The sequence below is a fragment of the Nipponia nippon genome, unplaced genomic scaffold (assembly GCF_047370975.1).
Source record: "Nipponia nippon isolate SJK-2023a ecotype South Korea unplaced genomic scaffold, ASM4737097v1 scaffold_6, whole genome shotgun sequence".
Taxonomy (NCBI): Eukaryota; Metazoa; Chordata; class Aves; order Pelecaniformes; family Threskiornithidae; genus Nipponia; species Nipponia nippon.
The window spans coordinates 77120022-77139481 of NW_028262380.1; the positions used below are offsets into that span (position 1 = coordinate 77120022).

At 38.4% G+C, this 19460-nt stretch overlaps 1 protein-coding gene across 4 annotated transcripts in view; it reads left to right on the forward strand.

Annotated features, from left to right (window-relative positions):
• Nucleotides 1–4038: 4038 nt before the first annotated feature.
• The window catches only part of TRPC3 (transient receptor potential cation channel subfamily C member 3), a 62115-nt gene continuing 46693 nt past the window's right edge, over nt 4039–19460 (forward strand). The window contains exons 1-2 of one of the 4 annotated variants that reach the window (XM_087738052.1): nt 4039–4439; nt 4587–4733. In XM_087738052.1, coding sequence (XP_087594178.1) covers nt 4645–4733 — 89 coding nt within the window. In that variant the 5' untranslated portion in view covers nt 4039–4439; nt 4587–4644. Of the gene's footprint in view, nt 4734–14843; nt 14910–19460 lie in introns of those variants that run through there. The other 3 variants (XM_087738051.1, XM_087738054.1, XM_087738055.1) reach the window with 3 other exon arrangements.

Consider the following 19460-nt stretch of genomic DNA (forward strand, 5'->3'; position numbering starts at 1 on the left):
CATGCAGAGTCATTTGCTGTACCTCAGAACTTGTGAATTTGCTGGCCTTTTTTAAAATTGATCTGTTAGTTATTGCCAATTCAGAACAAATAAAAACTAAAGCGACAAAAGAAGAAAAAAATTTTCCACTTTTGTAAACTTCTGATAAGTTAATTACCAGTTTAAATTTAAAATCAGAAAGAAGGAGGCCAAATCATCTGTTTTTTTTATTGAACTACGTACAAAGACTGAATTTTATTATGATACAAAAGGAAAGAATTTGTCATCATTAACTGTAATGTTTTCGGGAAGGAGGTTAGATAGGAGACTTAGCATCATTAGAGGTTTTTATCTAAAGATTTCCTGCCTCAAGTAATTGTTCTGAAGAAGTAAACACAGAGAGATTATGTCATTAATTCTCTTTAATGAAGTTCTGTGGTATGTGTTGTTTTGTAGGCTCATTTGAAGAATTTTAACAAAATCTCCAGTTTTTTAGTTATTTACTTATTTTGCAGATGCTTTGCAAAACTGTGACCAAACAATATGTTTGTGTTCACTGTATTGCTATTAGCTTAGTTCTCTGAAATCAAATGAGGCGGCTGGTTATGTGACTCCTTTTCATATTTACCAGCGGCAGTCTCAGGAAACTAACATGCACACAGCAAACGTAGTTACAAATATGTTTTGGTTTTTTATTTTGTAACCTTCATTTCTAAGCATAAGCCTCTGGTCAACTGCTAGACATATCTGTACGCTGCTATACTGTGTAGTCTATACAAAGTACTTGTAACAGATCACCTACTCAAATATTATCAGTATCCATTGTTTATTTATTCTAAATACTCTTCCCATTCTCTGTTCTTTAATGTTATTCCTGTTGGAAGCCACCATCTTCCATTCTGCAGGAAGCAGAATTCAAACAAAAGAAAGTGTGTTTATTTTAGGTAAATGCGCACACATACACATTTGCGCACACACCTGCACAGGTAAGCGCTACTTTGAAGACTAACAGCAGCACCTATATTAAGCATATCCAACAGTTCTTATCAGAAAAGTCCATTTTCAACTGTTTATAATTCTATTAAATTTGAACAGCTAACATAGCCTGCGTGTAAGGTTAATGGGATTCTTTGCTGTGAGAATTTCATTTTGCTGTTTCTCAGAGTGGAACAGGGAAAATGCTGCTGTTTGGTATTAAAAAAAAAAAATTAAGATATCTTCTTTGGAAAGTCCTAGTTGTGTCCCCATCCTGTGGCCTAAGGGTTTAAATTTCTCTGGGAGTTAGTCTTTGTGTCATAGATGGGCCTTCTGCTTTCCATACAGAAACTGAGCTAAATTTCACTGAGTTTTAAGGTTCCACACGGGCTATTGCTAAGGTTACATTACAAGCTGGAAGGGTTACACACTGTCACCACAGAGGACCCGAACGTCCTCCATCTGCCTCCAAGCCTGCCCGTGGCAGATGTGCACACCTCTGCCAGCCCTGCTGCACCCCCTCGCTTCAAACCTTGCAGCAGCTAAGGCAGGGGTCCCAGAAAGCACCCCAATTTACCACCCAGGCTCTTCCCTGCTTCGTGGGGTAAAAAACAGCGTAAGGCTGTCTGATGAAAAAATGGATCACGGTATATGCATACAGAGGGACTGAACTGAAGCTGGGCTGATACCTTTAGAGCTTCATTTGGCAGTTCCTAACTTTGCAGTCTGCACTTGTTCTTCTGAGTCCACATTGTGCACATAGCCATGCTTTGAGCAATTTATTCTTTCTGGCTCCCCATTGCTTGAAATGCTGAAGTAGAATAACAGAGAGTGGTTCCTTCAACATTTGGAATATGTGTATTTTCAACTTTTATGGGAGACTATAAAGAAATTTCAGTAGGTACTCTTCCTATCAGCAAAGCTAACAAACAGTACTTTTATCTTTGTCTTTTTATCTGGTAGTACAACATTCTAATTTTACATGCAATTTTAAAGACTTTTCCCAAAGAGATTTCTCCTCAGGTCCCTTAGTAAGATGTTTCTCTAAAGGAATCTCATAAGAACTTTTTATCTGTTCTGGTATGGCAGGCACGGTCTATCAGAAAATAATTTTAAACATATTTTCCTGAATGGAGCTGCATTCTAGCAGCTATTGGTAGTGCAAGTAATACTCTGTCACCAATGGATCATCTGATTATAGAATTTGGGATGTTCACAACTGAAGAAAATCACAAACACCAGAAGGCACGCATTGCTGATGTCTTTAAAACCTGTCTGCCCCAACAAACTGCACTCTAAAAAGCTCTCCAATTAGAAGACAAGACCATTTGACAAAGTTCTTTCTGTACACGCAGAGGCTCATTCTGCTGAGGAGGCAGTCCCTCGCAAGGCAGACTAAGTAACATGAGAATTTCGTGATCATTATCTGTATTTCCTGCTGTGTTCTTTGTTTTTGTGGGATTAATACTTTGCAGTATTATCTGACAATTTACCTTTCTCAGCTTCCGCTGCGCACTGCATGATCTGAGTACCTTGCAGGATCTTTCAGTCTGCATTTTCTGGTCTGGTTTTCAGTACGTGTTTGCTTTTGGCATGTTTAACCTCCGGTCAATAAATTAAATGTACTTTGTTTCCTACCTTTAGTACTGGGTCTGATCCTGTAACAAAGTTTTGACCCTTCTTAATTTGCAGAGCAGTGTAAGACTTTTCTTTACTGAATTTATGATGATATTACTTCTCACCTGTAACTCTCAGCAGGGATTAGAAGCATGGAAAGTGAGAGGAAATAATCTACCATTTGCTTTCTCATTGCATTCTCACAGTGGAATTGCTGGTAGGGAATCTGTAATGCCAATGATTTTTCAAATGCTTCCATCTTCTTCAAAATTTTCATTGAATGCTTTTTGTTTTCCAAGCTTACATATGCAGAAAACTGGGTAAAATTTGGTGAAGGACATAAAACTATGACAATTTTTATAACTTGGGAAAATATCTGTTTTCCAGCATGCTATTCACATGAAAATAAAACCTTGCTAAACTTTTTTTAAAAAAAAGAATGCATCCTCTTTCTATGAATCAGCACAAAGAACATTATTTTCCTCCTAGAAACTTATCCATGCCTTAGGGGAATAACACAGAGAATGACTTTCTTAACCATTTTTCAGCAGATTCTGCAAGAAATATGAGGGGTCAGACACCGCAATACAGAGAAACTGATGCCTTCCGGAGGCTCCCGGTCTCACTGCACCAGTAGGAGCAGTGGTGTCGAAGCCCAGAGTGAAGCCTGAATCCACAGCACCCAAATGGGTGCTGGTGTGGCAGTGGGACGCAGCGACCGCTCCCTCTGCCATTTGCACTCCTGCTGCCAAGGACCTGTGTAGCGCCTGCACCGCTCCGTTAGCAAGGACATCACAGAAGAGACTGGAGTGAGGCTGGCAAAAGAAACTGTATAGCAAAGGCTTCATCGTTCCTCCCTTCTGAAGACTCTCTGCTCCAATTTGCCTGCTTCTTTGTTCCCAAAGGCACATTAGAGAAGAGGGAGCATTTGTTCTGTGTCTGTTTCTTTCTGAATAATGAGCAATCCTTCCTATTATCTGATTAGTGCTTGCTACTGTCCAAATTAATTAAAAAAAAAAAAGAGGAAAATAATTATTTTAGTATTCTGCAGTGTTGAATACCTCAGACAACACAGCTGCTTGACTGTATGGTTTGGGGCAACTGCTCTTGACCGTTGCATCTGTGGGCATGTGGAAGACAGTAATGGTGGTTCTGAGCAAGTATATTCTCAAGATAAAACCCACTGCTTGTGCAGTTTCTTGGGATTAGGTTTGCAGGAGCCAAAGTACTACAGGTCCCTGTTCTCTGAGGTAAAACTCCTTTGGAAAAATACAATACGCTGTTTGAGGTGTTTTGTTAATAGCATCCAAGCATGCAGGTAGGACGTAGCTCTCCACCTACAAAGCAAAAGTACATGAACCATTAATAAAAGGTCTCAAATTCAGGGGATTATTCTGCCTGTGACTTAAGCCTGAGGAGGATCATTATCACCAGCCAGCAGAGGATCTATAAATAACCCATGGAGCTGAGTTTAAAGCATTAGTTTAGCCTCTCAGTGGAAATTCAGTGCATTGTCTAAGTGTGGTTAGAGGCAAATATTATCTTAAAGCAACTTATTGTTTTACTTCACAGTGGCAAGGAAATAAGCATTTCTTATTATCAGGACAACTGACATTTTTTCAGCCCATCACGAAGACTTGTGGCAGAACAGGAAGAATGAATGAGGCAAAGCTGCAATTCCCCAGCAAGCACTTTTTCTCAGAAATGGGGAGGACTGTAACTTCAGAAGACTAACGTTAAGGTGCCATGGCTGCACTCAAACTAGGTCGGACTAGGTCAGAATGACTGAACTGACTTCTTGGCTTGATCTTGGACCTGCCCCATCGCTACGGGCTTGCCTGGCAATCTGCTAGACTGTGGCTGACCTGGTGAGTGTTACCAGACCTGCCCTGCCTTGCTGGGGGACTGCACCCAAGTCGGCGAGGTCACTGCCCCTGCTTGTTTTGTCATCACCGTGTAGTTTCTGGCTCACTTTCCCTTCCTGCTGCTCCCAATTACCTCTTAATATTCACTAGAGATAGGTCAGGAGAACAGGACTGGAAGAATTACAGACCAGCCAATGGTGCTTTGATAATGGAACAAATTCTAGAGGACTCACTTTGTATTCATCCAGAGGACAATAAGGGGATAAAATCAACCAACGTGGACTCGACCAATACAAGGCAAGTCCAGCTCTTCTATTTTATAGATGGAACATCCAGCCTAATGGGTAGGGTTTAACCTGTAAGTATGGTATAACTTCACTTTAATTAAGACTGTTGATATAGGTTTACTATATCAAGATGTGAGTGGTATTCTCACATGAAAACTAAGAAACACTGGACAAAATGATGTTGTTATTAGGTAAGCATCGAAAGGTCATATTCAAAATAGTTTCAAAGTTGGCTCTTGACTGTGTCAGACCTGGATGTGGGCTTATTTAATGTTTTAATTAACAGCCTAAACGGTAGGCATAGTGAATGCTTTTATGTAACACTCTTTCCAAACGGAAAACAGCAATTGTTCTAGGAGGTATCAACAGAAGTATAGCATGTAAAAGTGGGTACTCTGTTGTACTTGGAACTTGGTATGGCCTAAATTGGAACATAAAGCTTCCTTATTTGAGTACCAATCTCAGTGTTGAAAAGGATTAGGATAAATTAGAGAGGTGAGCAAGTGGTGAGAGGGTTAGAAAATAAGACCTTTGAAGAATAGTTGAAAAAATTGATTTTTTCTGCATGGGAAAGTGAAGATGTGGAGAAAGATGGGTGACATCAAATGTGTAAAACATTGTCATAAAAGCATGGTGACCAACTGTTATTCTCCATGACATCAAGAACGGAACAAGAATTTATCTACTTTCTTTATGGCAAAGGAAAAATCCATCTTAAATATTAGGAATAACTTTCTGACTACATTTTAGCACTAAAAGAGATTATTTACAGAATTTGTGGAATCTGCATTGCTGGACATGCCTAAGAACAGGCTATACAAATATCTGTGAGAGTTACTGGACTTGATCCCAGAGAATGGAATTGATGGCTGTGATTTTACCTAGTCCTGCCTTTCTATGGTTTCTGAGACCCCTATTGTAGCGAAGCAGATCTTCATTTAAATGTGGTATCCTATAATCAACCACCACTACACTATATTATTATTTATATTAAATTGGTCATTGAGTAGTTTCCTAGGTAAGAAAGTTCAATGCATAATTTATAAGTTATTTTGTACACTAGTAATGGATGTATATTAATATGCATTTTCCACAATCTGACTAAGAAACTCTCAACACATTTGGCCAACCTATTGACCTCACTGTCTAAAAAGGCAGGAGAGAAAATACATTTAAAAAGCAGCCAGCACTAAGTGGAGTGAACTGTACACATTCAGTATTTCATAATCTGAAACACCAGTTGTATTTACTGTTATTGCAATCACAATACAAAAATGTATTCCCAGAAGCGTTCCCTGGAATAGAGCAGTGGCTGTTAATACAGCAGCAAGATGGCCAATCCAAATTCATGGCAAAAGGAACTGGGCAATGCCCCAAATATATTTTCCTGAGCTGTGAATCAATGAGAAATGAACATTTTGGTTGCTTGAGATCAGCTCTCACACAGAACATTTTATTTTCCTTATCCCCAGCCTGTGCTGATTTTAAATGTATGTCAAAGTTATTTCTTATCCTTGAAAATGAATGAAAATAATTTAATTTCTCATGCAGAGATAAAGATGCATGCATATTTTATATCAACTCATATTTTTTGCTTTTTGCCAGTGCTTTACTTAAAAGCTCATAAAACTAATGATGTTGTTCTAATAAAAAGGAAAGCCCTTGAGACCTCATATTCTCTGTCTGCACAGAACTGCACAGATGAGGGCAAGCTTCTCATAAATCTGCAACCTGAAAGCTGTGGTAAACCTTAGGTTTAACTATGTTCTGGAAGACGGGAGGTGTTTGCAGGCATATGCAGCATCAAGGGATGTAACTCTGTTTACCTACATGCTCCAAAGAAACACGTTCAGAAAGCAGAAGGCATCAGGCCAGGCAATTTGAGAAACAACCTCTTCGTGCAACTGTCTTGGCTTATTACCCACAATCTTCTTTGTTATCTCCACTTTCATCATCAGGGTTTGCAGAAATGACTTAAGTTTGTGCCTAAGATGTCATCAGTGTGAAAAGCTACTACTTTGCTCATCATTTTCCACCTCTCCCAAAGTCTTGCATGTCCTGTGACAGGAAAGTTGTTCTTTGTGACAGCTTATGCCTTCTCACTGTCTTCTCTGGCTGCTGTAAAGAGAAGAAGTGATCATATTCTCTTTACAGCTGCCAGATATGCCTGCTGTTGAAAGCAATTTCAAGCCTTTTTTGCCATGGAGCAGATGATCTGGCCCTAAACTTGTTATAAACTTAGATTTCGCTTAACATTTTGAGTAGTGGGTACACTATAGCAATTATTTATGTTCTTTAAGCTCTTTGAAAAAATAAAGCACTTTGTAAGCATTAAACATCTGTATGTATGGCAACATGACCATTCCCAAGCGAATACCTGCACAATGTTGAAAGGCCTAAAATGAAAACACTTTCAAGAAGCACAAAATTCAGATATAGTCAGGTCTCTTTTTTGTACTATGCTCAGGGGCCTGCAAGTGCTTGTCTTGCTAAGCAATGCCCACTCATCAGGTTCATGTCACTCCTTGCAAGTGAAGCTCTTTGGCCGAGTGTGGTATTACCAGGATGGAGGAAGCTAAGCCCTGCAAGCTTTGAATGAAAAGGAGAAGCAGCTTTGTATTTGGGACGTGGTAAGAAGCTGGGTAAAAGATGAAAAACGGAATCCAAAATGATCTTTTGTGCAAAAAAAAAGAAAAGCGGGAAAGGAAAACAAAGTAAGGAATTCAGTTTCTGAAATGAAAGCATGAGAAAGTCACTGTTGATTTCAGTAATTCCATATTTAACAGAGCATTTTACCTTGAAGTCAGTCATCAGTAAACGCAGGTGTGATCCCTTTTCAGTATGCATGTCCTATAGTAGGCAAGTACATAGGAACTAGTTTTGTGCAGAAACCGATTTTTAATAGGCATTAAAACAGAGTTCCTGTTCCAGATTTCTCCAGACAAGACTCAAACATAACTCTTGAGCACCTGAAGTGAGATTAAATCTTGACCATCATAAATTATGGTCTCACAATTAAGCAAAGCTGTGTTTTGTTATCCCTATAAAATCTTGTTTATCTTATGTAAATACTGAGGACAGAAGCACTTTCTTAATAAAAAATGGCATTTTGAAGCTAAAATCATTGGAGTGGCTCCACATGCTGTGATGTTCAGATGAAATCTGAATCAGGGCATTTTTTTTCTGCCCATCTAAATGCCATCCAGCCACATTATCTCTGCAGCTCTGAACAGCAACGGAATGGTCACTAGTAGTCTAGACTGAGGTTTTTAAATGTCCAGAAAAGACAGTAAGTGTTTGAAGATGTTCTTAGTTTGCAAATATATTGTATAATTTAATATTATAAAGAAGCCACATACTGGAACAAAAAAAAAAAAAAACAACCACCCAACATGTGAGTGGTCTGATGGAAATAATTGCCATTTTACAACTGGTGTTTCAGATTTGAAGTACTGAATGTGTACAGCTCACTCCACTTAGTGCTGGCTGCTTTTTAAAGAGCATTCAAGTCTTTTGGAGAGCTTATAAAATAGTATGAAGCCAGAATTTTCATGAAATTTCCAAACTGGTCATTGGAAGCTTGCTTTTATTATCAGATTTAACTAGAAATGGCCAACACCTTTCTGGATCTTTCACTATTAAAAAAATAATTTGGTACATTCCTTCCTGGGACTTGCCATAATGCTGTTAAGCTTTCGTTTATCTGAAGCTGACAGATACCCTGCTCAGATGCAAACATTGAACCAGATGCTATCAGCATTTTCCTGACTTTTCTGTCAGAATATGGTAATCTCATATAGCACCTCTAGGATATATGTTTCTTTTTCATCTTCTTCCTCACATCCTCTGCCTATGTTTTTCTTGCTTCTTTCTCCCAAGGAAGTGTCCAAGTCTAATAGGAGCCAGAGCAAATCTTACAGTAACCCTTTTGACATCTAAAAACCCACTTCCAGCCATGGATTCCAATACAGCTGGTGTCTTAAAGTGCTTAATAGCCCTCTAATATGAAAATACAGTAAAACTTAGATAAAGCTGGAAAAGCAAAACTTCTATTCTTCTGTTCTGCATGACTTACTAGTGGCTGAAGTTCAAGCACCATTAGCAGTAGCTGGTTTTTCTTCACTTCTGATAGCTTTTGACCTCTTTCTCTCCATGTTTGTAAATTCTTCTGTTCTGTTTCAATTTAAAAAAAATGAACTGACTCTGACGAAAAAAAAAGAGTTACCAAGTTGAATTGGAGGAGCCACTCCTTTTCTCTATTGATATATAAAGAAGCTAGGAAGACAGACTCTTAATTTATTACTTAAATTAGATACCAGAAGTTAGGCAGTGTGATAGTCTCCTTCACTCCTATTACTGCTGACTGCAGGATGTTCACCCGAGCTCTGAAGTAATTTAATAATTATGATGTAAATGACTCGGAGGTAGATGGATTTTAAAGGCTCTTTGCATTTATTACTGCGATAGTTTTGTAGCTTGTGCCCTGAAAAAATGACATGCACAGATCAGCTGTATGGTGCTGTGTAGTCACTAGACTACAAGGATGGTGTTCAGCCATCTGAACATCTGACTGGCTGTGGAAAATGAGTTATTTGGACAAAGAGGTAAGATCCTACAATAGCTTTCTAACAAAGGAGGAGAGAGGAGCCAGTAAAACACCTAACTACTTTCACGACAGGTCCCTGTAAATTATGGAGAGGATTCTGTAGTGCTAACTGGCAGCCAGGCAACCACACTAGATGCCCTGCCTTGCCCTTTTTCTAAGGGTGTGGACCTGCCACATAGAAGACAGTGGAGAATGATGTAATTCTGAGATATTTATCCATTCCAGCCCTGCCTTTGCCTGTAAAAAGGTTTAAATGTTTTTTATTTCTTATTTTTGGGCTAATTCTGGTAAGAGGTTTTATGGCTGTGAGCTAAGTAGGTCTGTGGCATTATACTTGCTGAAAGATTATAAAGACAGTGATCACTGAATTGTATCTCTGGTTTCCCGAGACCATTCCCTTCATTTTAGCTAGAAGTACTTCTTGTGTCACAAGACCACCACATCTCTCAGCTACACAAATCTTAACACCTTACTTGTTTGTTTACGTGGCAATTCACAAAAACAGCATCCTCTCACCTGATCTTGTTCTAGCAAAGCAAGCTAGAAATGTGACATATAAAATAATTCACCAACACCACTATTCCCTTTTAGATTTCAGAACAGCTCTTTTTCTTCTCATGCAGTCTCATGATAATTTATTGTTATTCTGAGGTCACCTGTAAATCAGAGTGCAGCACTAAAAAAATCAGGCTGCATAAAATTAATAAGTTTTAACAGAAATCGGGCAAGTTGTAATTTTTTAATATAGAGAAGCTCAGAAGAACACATACATTTACTTTTAATACCAAATTTGTGTTGGGAACAATGCCCTCCGCCAGTCAGTTTTAATAGGAACATAGGATCTGCCATGCTCCATTAAGCCAATGATCCATCAAGTCCAATATTGTCCACTCTGCTTGGCAAATGCAAGATGCTTCAAAGGAAGGCAAGTTGCCTGTCATGCACTTGGCCAATTTTTCAATTTGAATAGTCCATTGTGCAAAAGCCATTCCATTCTTCATGTCAAGTCTTTGTCCCATATGGTTACAAATGTTAAAGTAATCAAGTGGCATGAATGACTCAATGTACTGTTTTAATAATATTTAAGGCTATGTTTATGCTCGGATGGGTCTGTTTCTCTTGAACTGTCAATTGGTTTTGCGTACAATGCTCCTCATATTCATTCTCATTACATCTATTATTTCTACTCTACTCCAATTCAGCAGCTAAGCAAATCGTCAGTATTCACAAACCCCCACAATTTTGCGTCAGTATTAAAAAATCAGTGATGAATTTAAATAGACATTAGAGGATATTTCTATTAAACAGCTACTTGGTGTAACAAAACAGCATGCACCGATCAGAGCATTACAGTAGTGCTCCACTGAATTTCCTTCATATGAATCATATTCTGTTGCTGCACAGGAGTATCTTTTAACTTCTGAAGTGAGAAACGTTTCTAATTCAGATCTCAATACTTTGCAGTTTTCACCCATGCCTAACAAATGCTAATGAATTGTTGGCTAAGGAACCTGGTGTGTTGTTAGATACTAGAAACCATAGGAAGATATTTTCATTACTTCTTTTGATATAATTTGCCTATTTATTTTTTTATCGCTTTCTGTGCATAACATTTTGGTTTTCTTGTTCTCTGCTGTTTTCCTGCAGGATTTCATTTACCGTTTGAGGGCCTGGGATATATTTTGCAATGTTTTCACCTTTCTTTTCCTTTTGCTGTCTTGCACCTTGGTTATAATTTAGGAATCAGGGTTTGTCAAACCATCTCAGACATGTTGGTTAGGTCCACCCTCCTATCGTATATTCTGGGCAACGCACAGGCATCAGAAGGCAGAGCAACAGGAGAGGACTGGAAAGTAAGGTCAGAAGCAGCACTATAGTGACGGATACATTTTATATAGATATATTTATAGACTAGGATTGTATTGTATGTTCTGTACTGTTGTGCTCCAAGGCCCTGCAACAGGGGAAAGGGGACTCTGTGAGATAGTGACTGTATGTCTGTATAAGAAGCAGAAGGAAAAAACTTTCAAGATAAGTATGTGAAAAGAGATGATAAATGGATACTATAAAATGCAGATTTTTCTTTTCTTATCTAGGCTAGTTTGGGTAGAGCTTCTCTTTTTATCTCTTTTTTTTTTTAGTGATATACCTTGGTACACAAAATTTCCCACTTATTTTTCTTTATGGATGAAGAGTCAGGTTTAACATCTCAGTTTGTCATATGGATCTTTCAGTTCCTGCAAAAGTCAAGGACATCTTAGTGCCTTTTATCTGGATTTTATTTGTGGTTTCCACAAAACTGGGTGCTGATTATTTAATTCGTTCAGCATAATCAGACAATGGGAAATCTAATAGGGCTACAGGGAGACACTGTTAAGGAAAGTGTCTAGCAGTCCTTTCATGATCTAATGAGCTGGGTTGTATTAATTGTGGGGGTGTCATGGGGAGAAAAGGATGAAAATGCCGACACACTCATGCTTTCTTCCTTCCATTCCATCTCGATATCTACCTCATTTCTGTGGTGATGTCATCTCTGAAGATGACCAAAACAAGCTGTTGCCACCTCCCCAAAATCTTTTTCATTTTCTCCTGTGTTTCTCACTGCTTTTTGGACAAGTCAGTGTATCATTGTTGGCCTTTTTAGAACTTTGCTTGTGTGCACAATAATTTTCACCCTCCCCTTTTTATAATGCAAATCTATCTGATTTTGGGTGTCTTTTATCTGATACAAGGATCTTCCTTACAAAGCGTCAAGAAGAAAGAACAGAGAAGACACGTTTCTGTCACTCATGTATGACTGAGACACCGTGACTATCAGATAGTCGTATATTCACGTGCAATCAATCCTTTCCATTTCTGAGACTCAGACAGAATGGGTAACATAACAGATTCACTCTTGCTAAAAGGTTTGCTGAAATTATACTGAACTATGTTAAGCACTATCTGAATCTGAAAATGGTCTCTTCAAAAATGGACAAAGCTAATAGCCTGTTTTAAAGTGAAAGTGCCTCAGCTGTTAAGGAGCTCAAGGGTTCCCCTTTGATGGCTTACAATATAATTTCAAACCCAGAAAGTTTGTGTGAGAATCTTGAAATTTTTTTATCTAATACTGCAAGTTAGTTATTTTTTGACAATTACATATGTAAAAGAGATTTTATTAATTTCAGAATCCAATTTTGGCCACATTTTCATTTTTGCAATTTTTAAAAATACTCCTGTATGTCTTTTAACATACTGTTTTTACAGCCAGGATGTATATTTACATGTGTATTTTTAACAAGCCCTTGAATAATCTTTGGATCTCTTCAAATGAATTCCATGCCCACATCCAAGTCCACAAGGTGCAGATTCCTAATTTTCCAAAATCTCTGATATGCCAGGCACATATTTCTGTCAACAGCTGTTTCATCTGATAAGAGAACTGTTTGTACCACTTTTCCCGTATAGACTAATGTGATGCTCAGTATTCCCATTTTTCTGTGTTTACTCTACCTCTTGCTATTAAGATGAAATTTTATTTGAGCTTTCTATTGGTATCAAATCCCTGTTAGTTGAATCTAGAAGCCTGGGGTGGGGGGACGTATTCCTAGACAAAGACTTCATTGTTGCAGGCAGTTTCCACGCAGCAGCTGTGGTAATGTAATGAAAAATATTGAGGGAGATGGAAATACCTCTATTGTAGGCATATAAATGCTTTCTGCATGAAAGACATTTCCTTATATCTGTCTGTCATCGTATGGCAAAATAGTTTGCCTTCTGCTGCTCTTCTGCTGAATAAGCATCTCTGGTCTCATTTTCTGGGTTTTAATGTAGCAACTGTAGTTTCTGTTTACTCCTAAAAACCAGGACATGGGTGTTTTAAAAATTAATGCAACCTATGAGGGTCTCCTGAGATTTACTTTTTCTCCTTAATTTGTCTGAGGTACCAGTACAGCTGGATTTGGCTGTGTTCTGAAACCCTGGGAAAATTTCTTCCAGCTTTTCATGAACGTGGGTTACTGTTTTTATTAAAAGCCAAATATGAAATTCAAACTCCGCTGAAAGTGATTGCAACGTTTCCGTTAACCTGAACTCACAAAAAAAGTGACAATATCCTTAAAGGTTTTTGCTTTCCTGAACTCGGAAAGTGAAGTCAGAAATCTGACCTCCATGCCTCTGTGTCAGCACCTGGTCACACGTGCCGGGGTAACACAGAGACTGCTGAAAGACAGCAGTGCTGAAGTTCTTTAACCATCTTCATCTTTAACCTCTGCAACCATTTTCCTCCCCAAAACACATATTAATTGAATGGGACATCTACCTGTTATTGACAACAGTAGAGTTATTCTAATTTTCATGGGAAAAAATATTGCATCTTCACTATATTTTAAATTGGCTTCAGGGAATAATCTATAAGTACTGTCATGTCTCCCTTCTTCCACACTTTCCCATTTTCCCTGTCAGTCACTTTGAAGATTGTTACCAGTAACGTAGTGTCTTCTCACAGAAACATCCTGTTTGCTTTTTTCTTTCTTTCTGTTACTGAGCTCCTCTCAACTGCTAGAAACTTTGGCATTTCCTAGCTCCCTTTTCTGAAAAGTGGCTTTTCTTACATACAAGGCAGGAAAACTGTAACAAAAGTATATATAGGATTTTTTTTTTCCGTTTAATAACACAGAACATGTATGTGGGATCCCCAACCTTGTAGGACACCTGAACTTGGCACGAGTTAAATGCATTGTGTGCTATGCAAAAGCAGGCTGTTGGCATCTTGTGGCTGCTTTAATCGGACACGTATATAGCTTCACCGTGTCTCTTATATCGATTCTGATTAATTCCTAATGAATGTCTCTGAGCGCATCTTGTTTCAGAGATAAGATGTGGCCTCTTCATAAGATGTTTATTACCAAGCGCCTTAAGACTAATCCACCAGTTGCCAACATTATCTCCTGGTCACTAAGGAATGATGACATTCAAAGTGCTCAGTGCTTTACTGTGCACTGAACAGCAAAACATTGCAAGGGTAAGAATTATTTGGTAGAGCTGGAAACATGATTTTTGCCATACCAGATACCGAACCATTTTTTCACTTGGCCACAAATGACGTGGGAGCTCTGCAGGATGTACTCCCACTCACAGCATAGCTACACTACTTAGCAAAATCTTCTTTTACTCTCCTCCCCTTGTAGTTGCCCGTTCCTCCAGTATAGCAAAGAAGCGGGTTTGGATGACCCACTGAGTTGCTGTCACTCAAATAGTTAGCACCTGCAGTTGAGTGTTATCGCCTATTCCACAGCAGCCCATGGAAGGGAAGATTACATTTTCCGTCAACACTGTGCACTGTGGTATTTGCTGCTCTTCCAACGAGAGGAATTTAATGCTTTAAGGTATGGCAAGTAGTTAGTACCAGATGGTATTTATCCAAGGGTTCCGATGCGATTTAAGAAAATTAGGCTCTGAACTATGACAGAATCAGGTAATCTTTCAGTCAAAATCGCCAGACATCCTGGACAGAGGAGCTTTGAATGGTGTAAACCAGGATGAAGGATTTTCTCCTCCTCAGGGAGCCATGCTTGTCACTCAGATTTGTCTTTTATAATGGTAAGCTGCTGTTTAAATTTCTTTTCTGCTGGAAAGGGAGAATGTGTCCACAAGTTAAAATATATTACAATATCAATTCACAAAATACTGTGAAAAATCCACTTGTTTCTGGGTTTAAAAATCATTGTGAACTGTTTTAATCCATGACATGACCTGTTTGTCTCTCGCTATTATTTTTATTACGTCCTGCTTCCCCTGTTCTGATCCCCACAGTGACTCAAATCCTGCTCCCCCAATTAGAGAAAGATTGAACGGTGTCCAAATATATTCAGACTTAATTACTTGCACAGGACCGAAATCATTGCTAATTTGCTAAAATAAGAGCTAGTCTGCACTCCATACATCCATTGCAACTCTCAATCTCATTAGTTGCAACGTTGAATACATCCATGCGATAAATTTTTCTATCAACCAGCAAGGGGACAGTAGGGTGCGGGTGCATTGCATTCATCCACCCATATTTGAAGCACTGTCAAAAAGAAAACTTAGTTGTTAAAGATGTTGTCTTGTGACAATAAATGTACTTATCACATGGTTGCCAGCACTCAGCAAAAGGCTAAGATCCATGTTTGCATTTTCAAGGAGTATTGACTGACACAGGGACAGGGAAAATAATTTAAGGAAGAAAATCCAGCCTTATATATATAAATGATAAGCAAAGCAAATCTTATGAAAGTATACTTTTTAAAGTTTATAAGCTACATACAGTCCCCAGGGCAATGTGCAGATAAGGGAATCGATTCTGTAGTCCCTTTCCTAGTAGCACTTCCGTTAACTTCTCATTTCTACTGGTATGAGTGAAAAGAGAGGAATAAAACTTAATTGGCATAGGCACAGGATCCTGTGGATTTGTTCAAAAATGTGCAAAGACATTGGATTTGCTTAAAGACATACCTGGCTTGCCTTAGAAAAAAGGAAATAACGTGCAAATACGTAAATGTACACACAGTTGCCACTTAATGCAAAAAAAAAAGAGTATTTGTCCATTTTGTCTAGATAGACATTTTGCAGACCTTTGAAAATGTGGCTAGTATCTATCTAATGGTTTTATTGGCAGGAGACTTCAGTAGCCTCTTAATATCATAAAGCAGACCACATAATACAACTGCAACACAGCTCTGAGGGCCTGGTTTCCAGTAGGTGATTTGACAGTATTTTATACCCACTCACTTTGCATGGGCCTGAATGGCTGCACAGTGTGCGTGAAATTACAGGCTCGAGTCTCAGGAATTTATCTTTTCATCTCATTTAAAAGCCTTAAACCATAATATTAGTTCTGACGCTGAGATCTGCTTACAGATCAGTGACAGCACATCACTCCTTCTTTTTTCTTCATGCTGATTAACCTGTTTAGACTTTCATAGAAGTCCTTGATGTAGGAGCTAAATGTCCTTGAAAACACTGGGTTCTTGGCAAGTAGGCAAATTCCCAGTATGAGGCAAAGAAGGCCAATTTTGCTTTCATTACACTGTTGCTATTCCCACCAACTTCCCAATTTCCATGAAAGTAGTACACATACACATTAGAGAAGGGTTTGGTGTACTGCACGACCTGGATTCTATTTCTAGCATTACCATGAGTGTCTTTTTGCCTCTCCACCCGTCACTTCAAGCAAATAAAAAACAGTTTTGTCTCTTGAGAGAAGATACTCTTACTTTTTTATAAAGCAGGAAAATAATCATTTGGCATAATCATATGACATACAAGGCTGTTCTGCAAGGGAAATTGTTACTAGAAGTTTCTTGGATATTGCAGATTCTTAAATCTGAATCACTTAGTTTCAACAAGAAGGTCTTCGTGTCAACAATCTAATTTTCAACAAGCAGGTTAGATTTATTTTCAAATTAACACTGTTGGAATGTACCTCTCAGAGAAATTCTGGTAAGAGAAAACTCCAGACCATTATTTATTAAATGACCTTCTTTCCCCATCACTTGTCACAGTCTTACTGATTTGCATATCCACTCAGTTAGGTGCCTCCATAGATCTGGAAGGTATTACTGCTATGCTAGTTCAGTCTAAGAATCTGAAAGTATTTCCTGATATTTTTGTATACTGCCAGCTGTGCTGTTTTCATATTTCAGATCTTTACTCCATTCATTTGCCTAACTTAAAGAAGCTGAAAAAAATGGGAAAGAGAAATATGGAACTCATGTTTTTGACAATATTTCAAGGAAATTGCTGTGGGTTCTTTAAACACCTTATTTCAATTTAGAAAAGCTATTTTTTGATCACTCCCTTCCAGCTGAAGAATACTGCCAATAGAAATTTTAAGATCTGAATCGTGTATTTCTCATAATTTTGAGAGGGACAGAAAAATTCCACCAGAGAGTAATCGATCCATATCAACAAACCCCTGTACCAATCTAATTCCATCCTGTCCTGATCAAGCCAGGCTGGTGAAAAGAATGAGGAATTGTATTCTGGCTGCAGTTCCAACTCGGACATGAAATACTTACGGCCTTAAATCCATGTCCTAAAAAACAAGAGCATGAAGAATAATCTAGCACCTTCAGTAATATAATACTGTATCTGCTATGTTTCACTATTTGCTGTAAATCTTTCAGGCTTTTCTGTTCAGTCTCTGTCCTCATAGTAGTATACCTTTCATTATTTTACTCCTGTCTAAGCAACTTCCAGGAAGCGGTTTTCTAAATTAAAATGACATCACTTCAAAACCCTGTAAATTCGAGTCAGCGTTCACAAAATGTACTAGATTGGCAGCCTTTGACTGTAAAGTCTTTAACCAGCTGAAACAACAGACGGCACGAGGTTCCCTGTATTGCTCTGCCTGATATTTCAAATCTACTCATCCTTTCTCCCTTCCTTTCTGCAGTTTGGCTATGTTGACATCTATCTGATACTTCGATAGCATTAAATATTTTTGAGAAGAAAAATGATTTTGGAACATTGGCATTATTGACATTATTAACATTTTCAAACATGTGTAAATGACTCATGGACAGAAATCCCTTTCTGAGAACATTCGGCCATGCCTCGGATTTTGAAGGTGCCATTTCACTACTATTAGGTTTCTCGCTTGTTCTGGTGTTTCAAAAGTGTAGCTTCATGCATTTTATTTGTCTGAATATGGCACTTTGGAGCCTCAACCATACCACCAAGACACAGCAATGATTTTTAAATTCTTACTGCCAGGTAAGGCAGTGATGGCTGAAGTTTAATCAGACAAGGATTCTCATATCCCTGTTCCGATATTGTGTTCTGGTAGCAGCCTGATACTTCAAACTGTGGTAAATTTTCTAGACATAGTTTTATTGTGACTGAGATAATTTCCCTCCACATTTCAGCTGGAAATACAAAGTATTTCTAAGACTGTAACCATATAAAGTACATTTGAGATTTGTAATGGATTCTTTTGTTGCCATCCCGGCTGTTTTTCAGGTAGGATCTCCTTCAAATAAACGAAGGGGAAAATTTCCCCACTATTACTGTGCTGTAGAGTTCAAATGCAAGCAAGTGCTAGCCAAAATTGACCAGAAAGCAAGTAAAGCAGGAAGGGCAGGATGAAGAAAAGCACTTAATCTAAATGAACATTAGGAACCATGTATTTCAGCTTGGTGGCTTTGTAACAGTATGATGAGAAAGAAAAAAGGATTTGGTCAGTTTTTCTTATGTTATCATTTTCCTTCAGTGTCAAGAAGGAATGCTCACTTCCCTGAAAAATGTGGCTGGCATTTCCTCTCTCACATAGGCAGTGAGGGGAATCAGATTTGTCAGAAGTCCATGTTGCAGGGGTATTGTGTAGTAGAAAAAGTGGCCTTCTACACAGCGCTTATAGTGCCATACCATGACTTTAATAAGGGTTTTTTTGGCACTGTCTCACATGGCATTCTCAGAAGCAAACTACAGAAACAGTTTCAGTGAAAGTTCTGTGGCATGAAATATACCCTGTAATATACAGTATTGTAATTACTTGGAGAGTTATCATCATTTTACCCCTCGAAATGGAGGGATGTATCGTGAAGGCTTCTGCAAGGATGACTTCCAAGTGAAGTATTATCAGTGACTTGGATACCTGAATAGATAGCAGTCATTACCTTTCATCATAGAAAGAGCAAACCAATCTCTACTCAGACAATACTCAAATCATGAAAAACACAGCCCGTAGAACAGTAATTCAAATTAGGGATGGCAAGCGCAACAGAAAAAGCAAGAATGTGACTTTGTTGAAACTAAGAACCAATATTAACCCCCCCTTTTATCTATTTCTGAAAAGAAAATAAACCTTGATATGTGGAAGCCTTGCTCTGAGCATACATTTGGGAAGCAAGAGCATTTCTCATCTACTTTCAGCTGTACTTTTATGTCTTGTTCTCAAGGGAAATTCTAGAGGCAATTGAAAGTCCATTCCTGTAGCCTGCTGTAATAGCAGAGGATTTTTTTTTTGAAAAAGGAATACAATATGGGCAGTATAATTTTTTAAGTCAGAGGGCCCCTGCAAGCATACAAGGTTTGATGCAAACAGGTTGTTGCATGGCTGTGCTCTAAAATATATGACTGATACAGTATGTATAATTAGGTTAGACACCT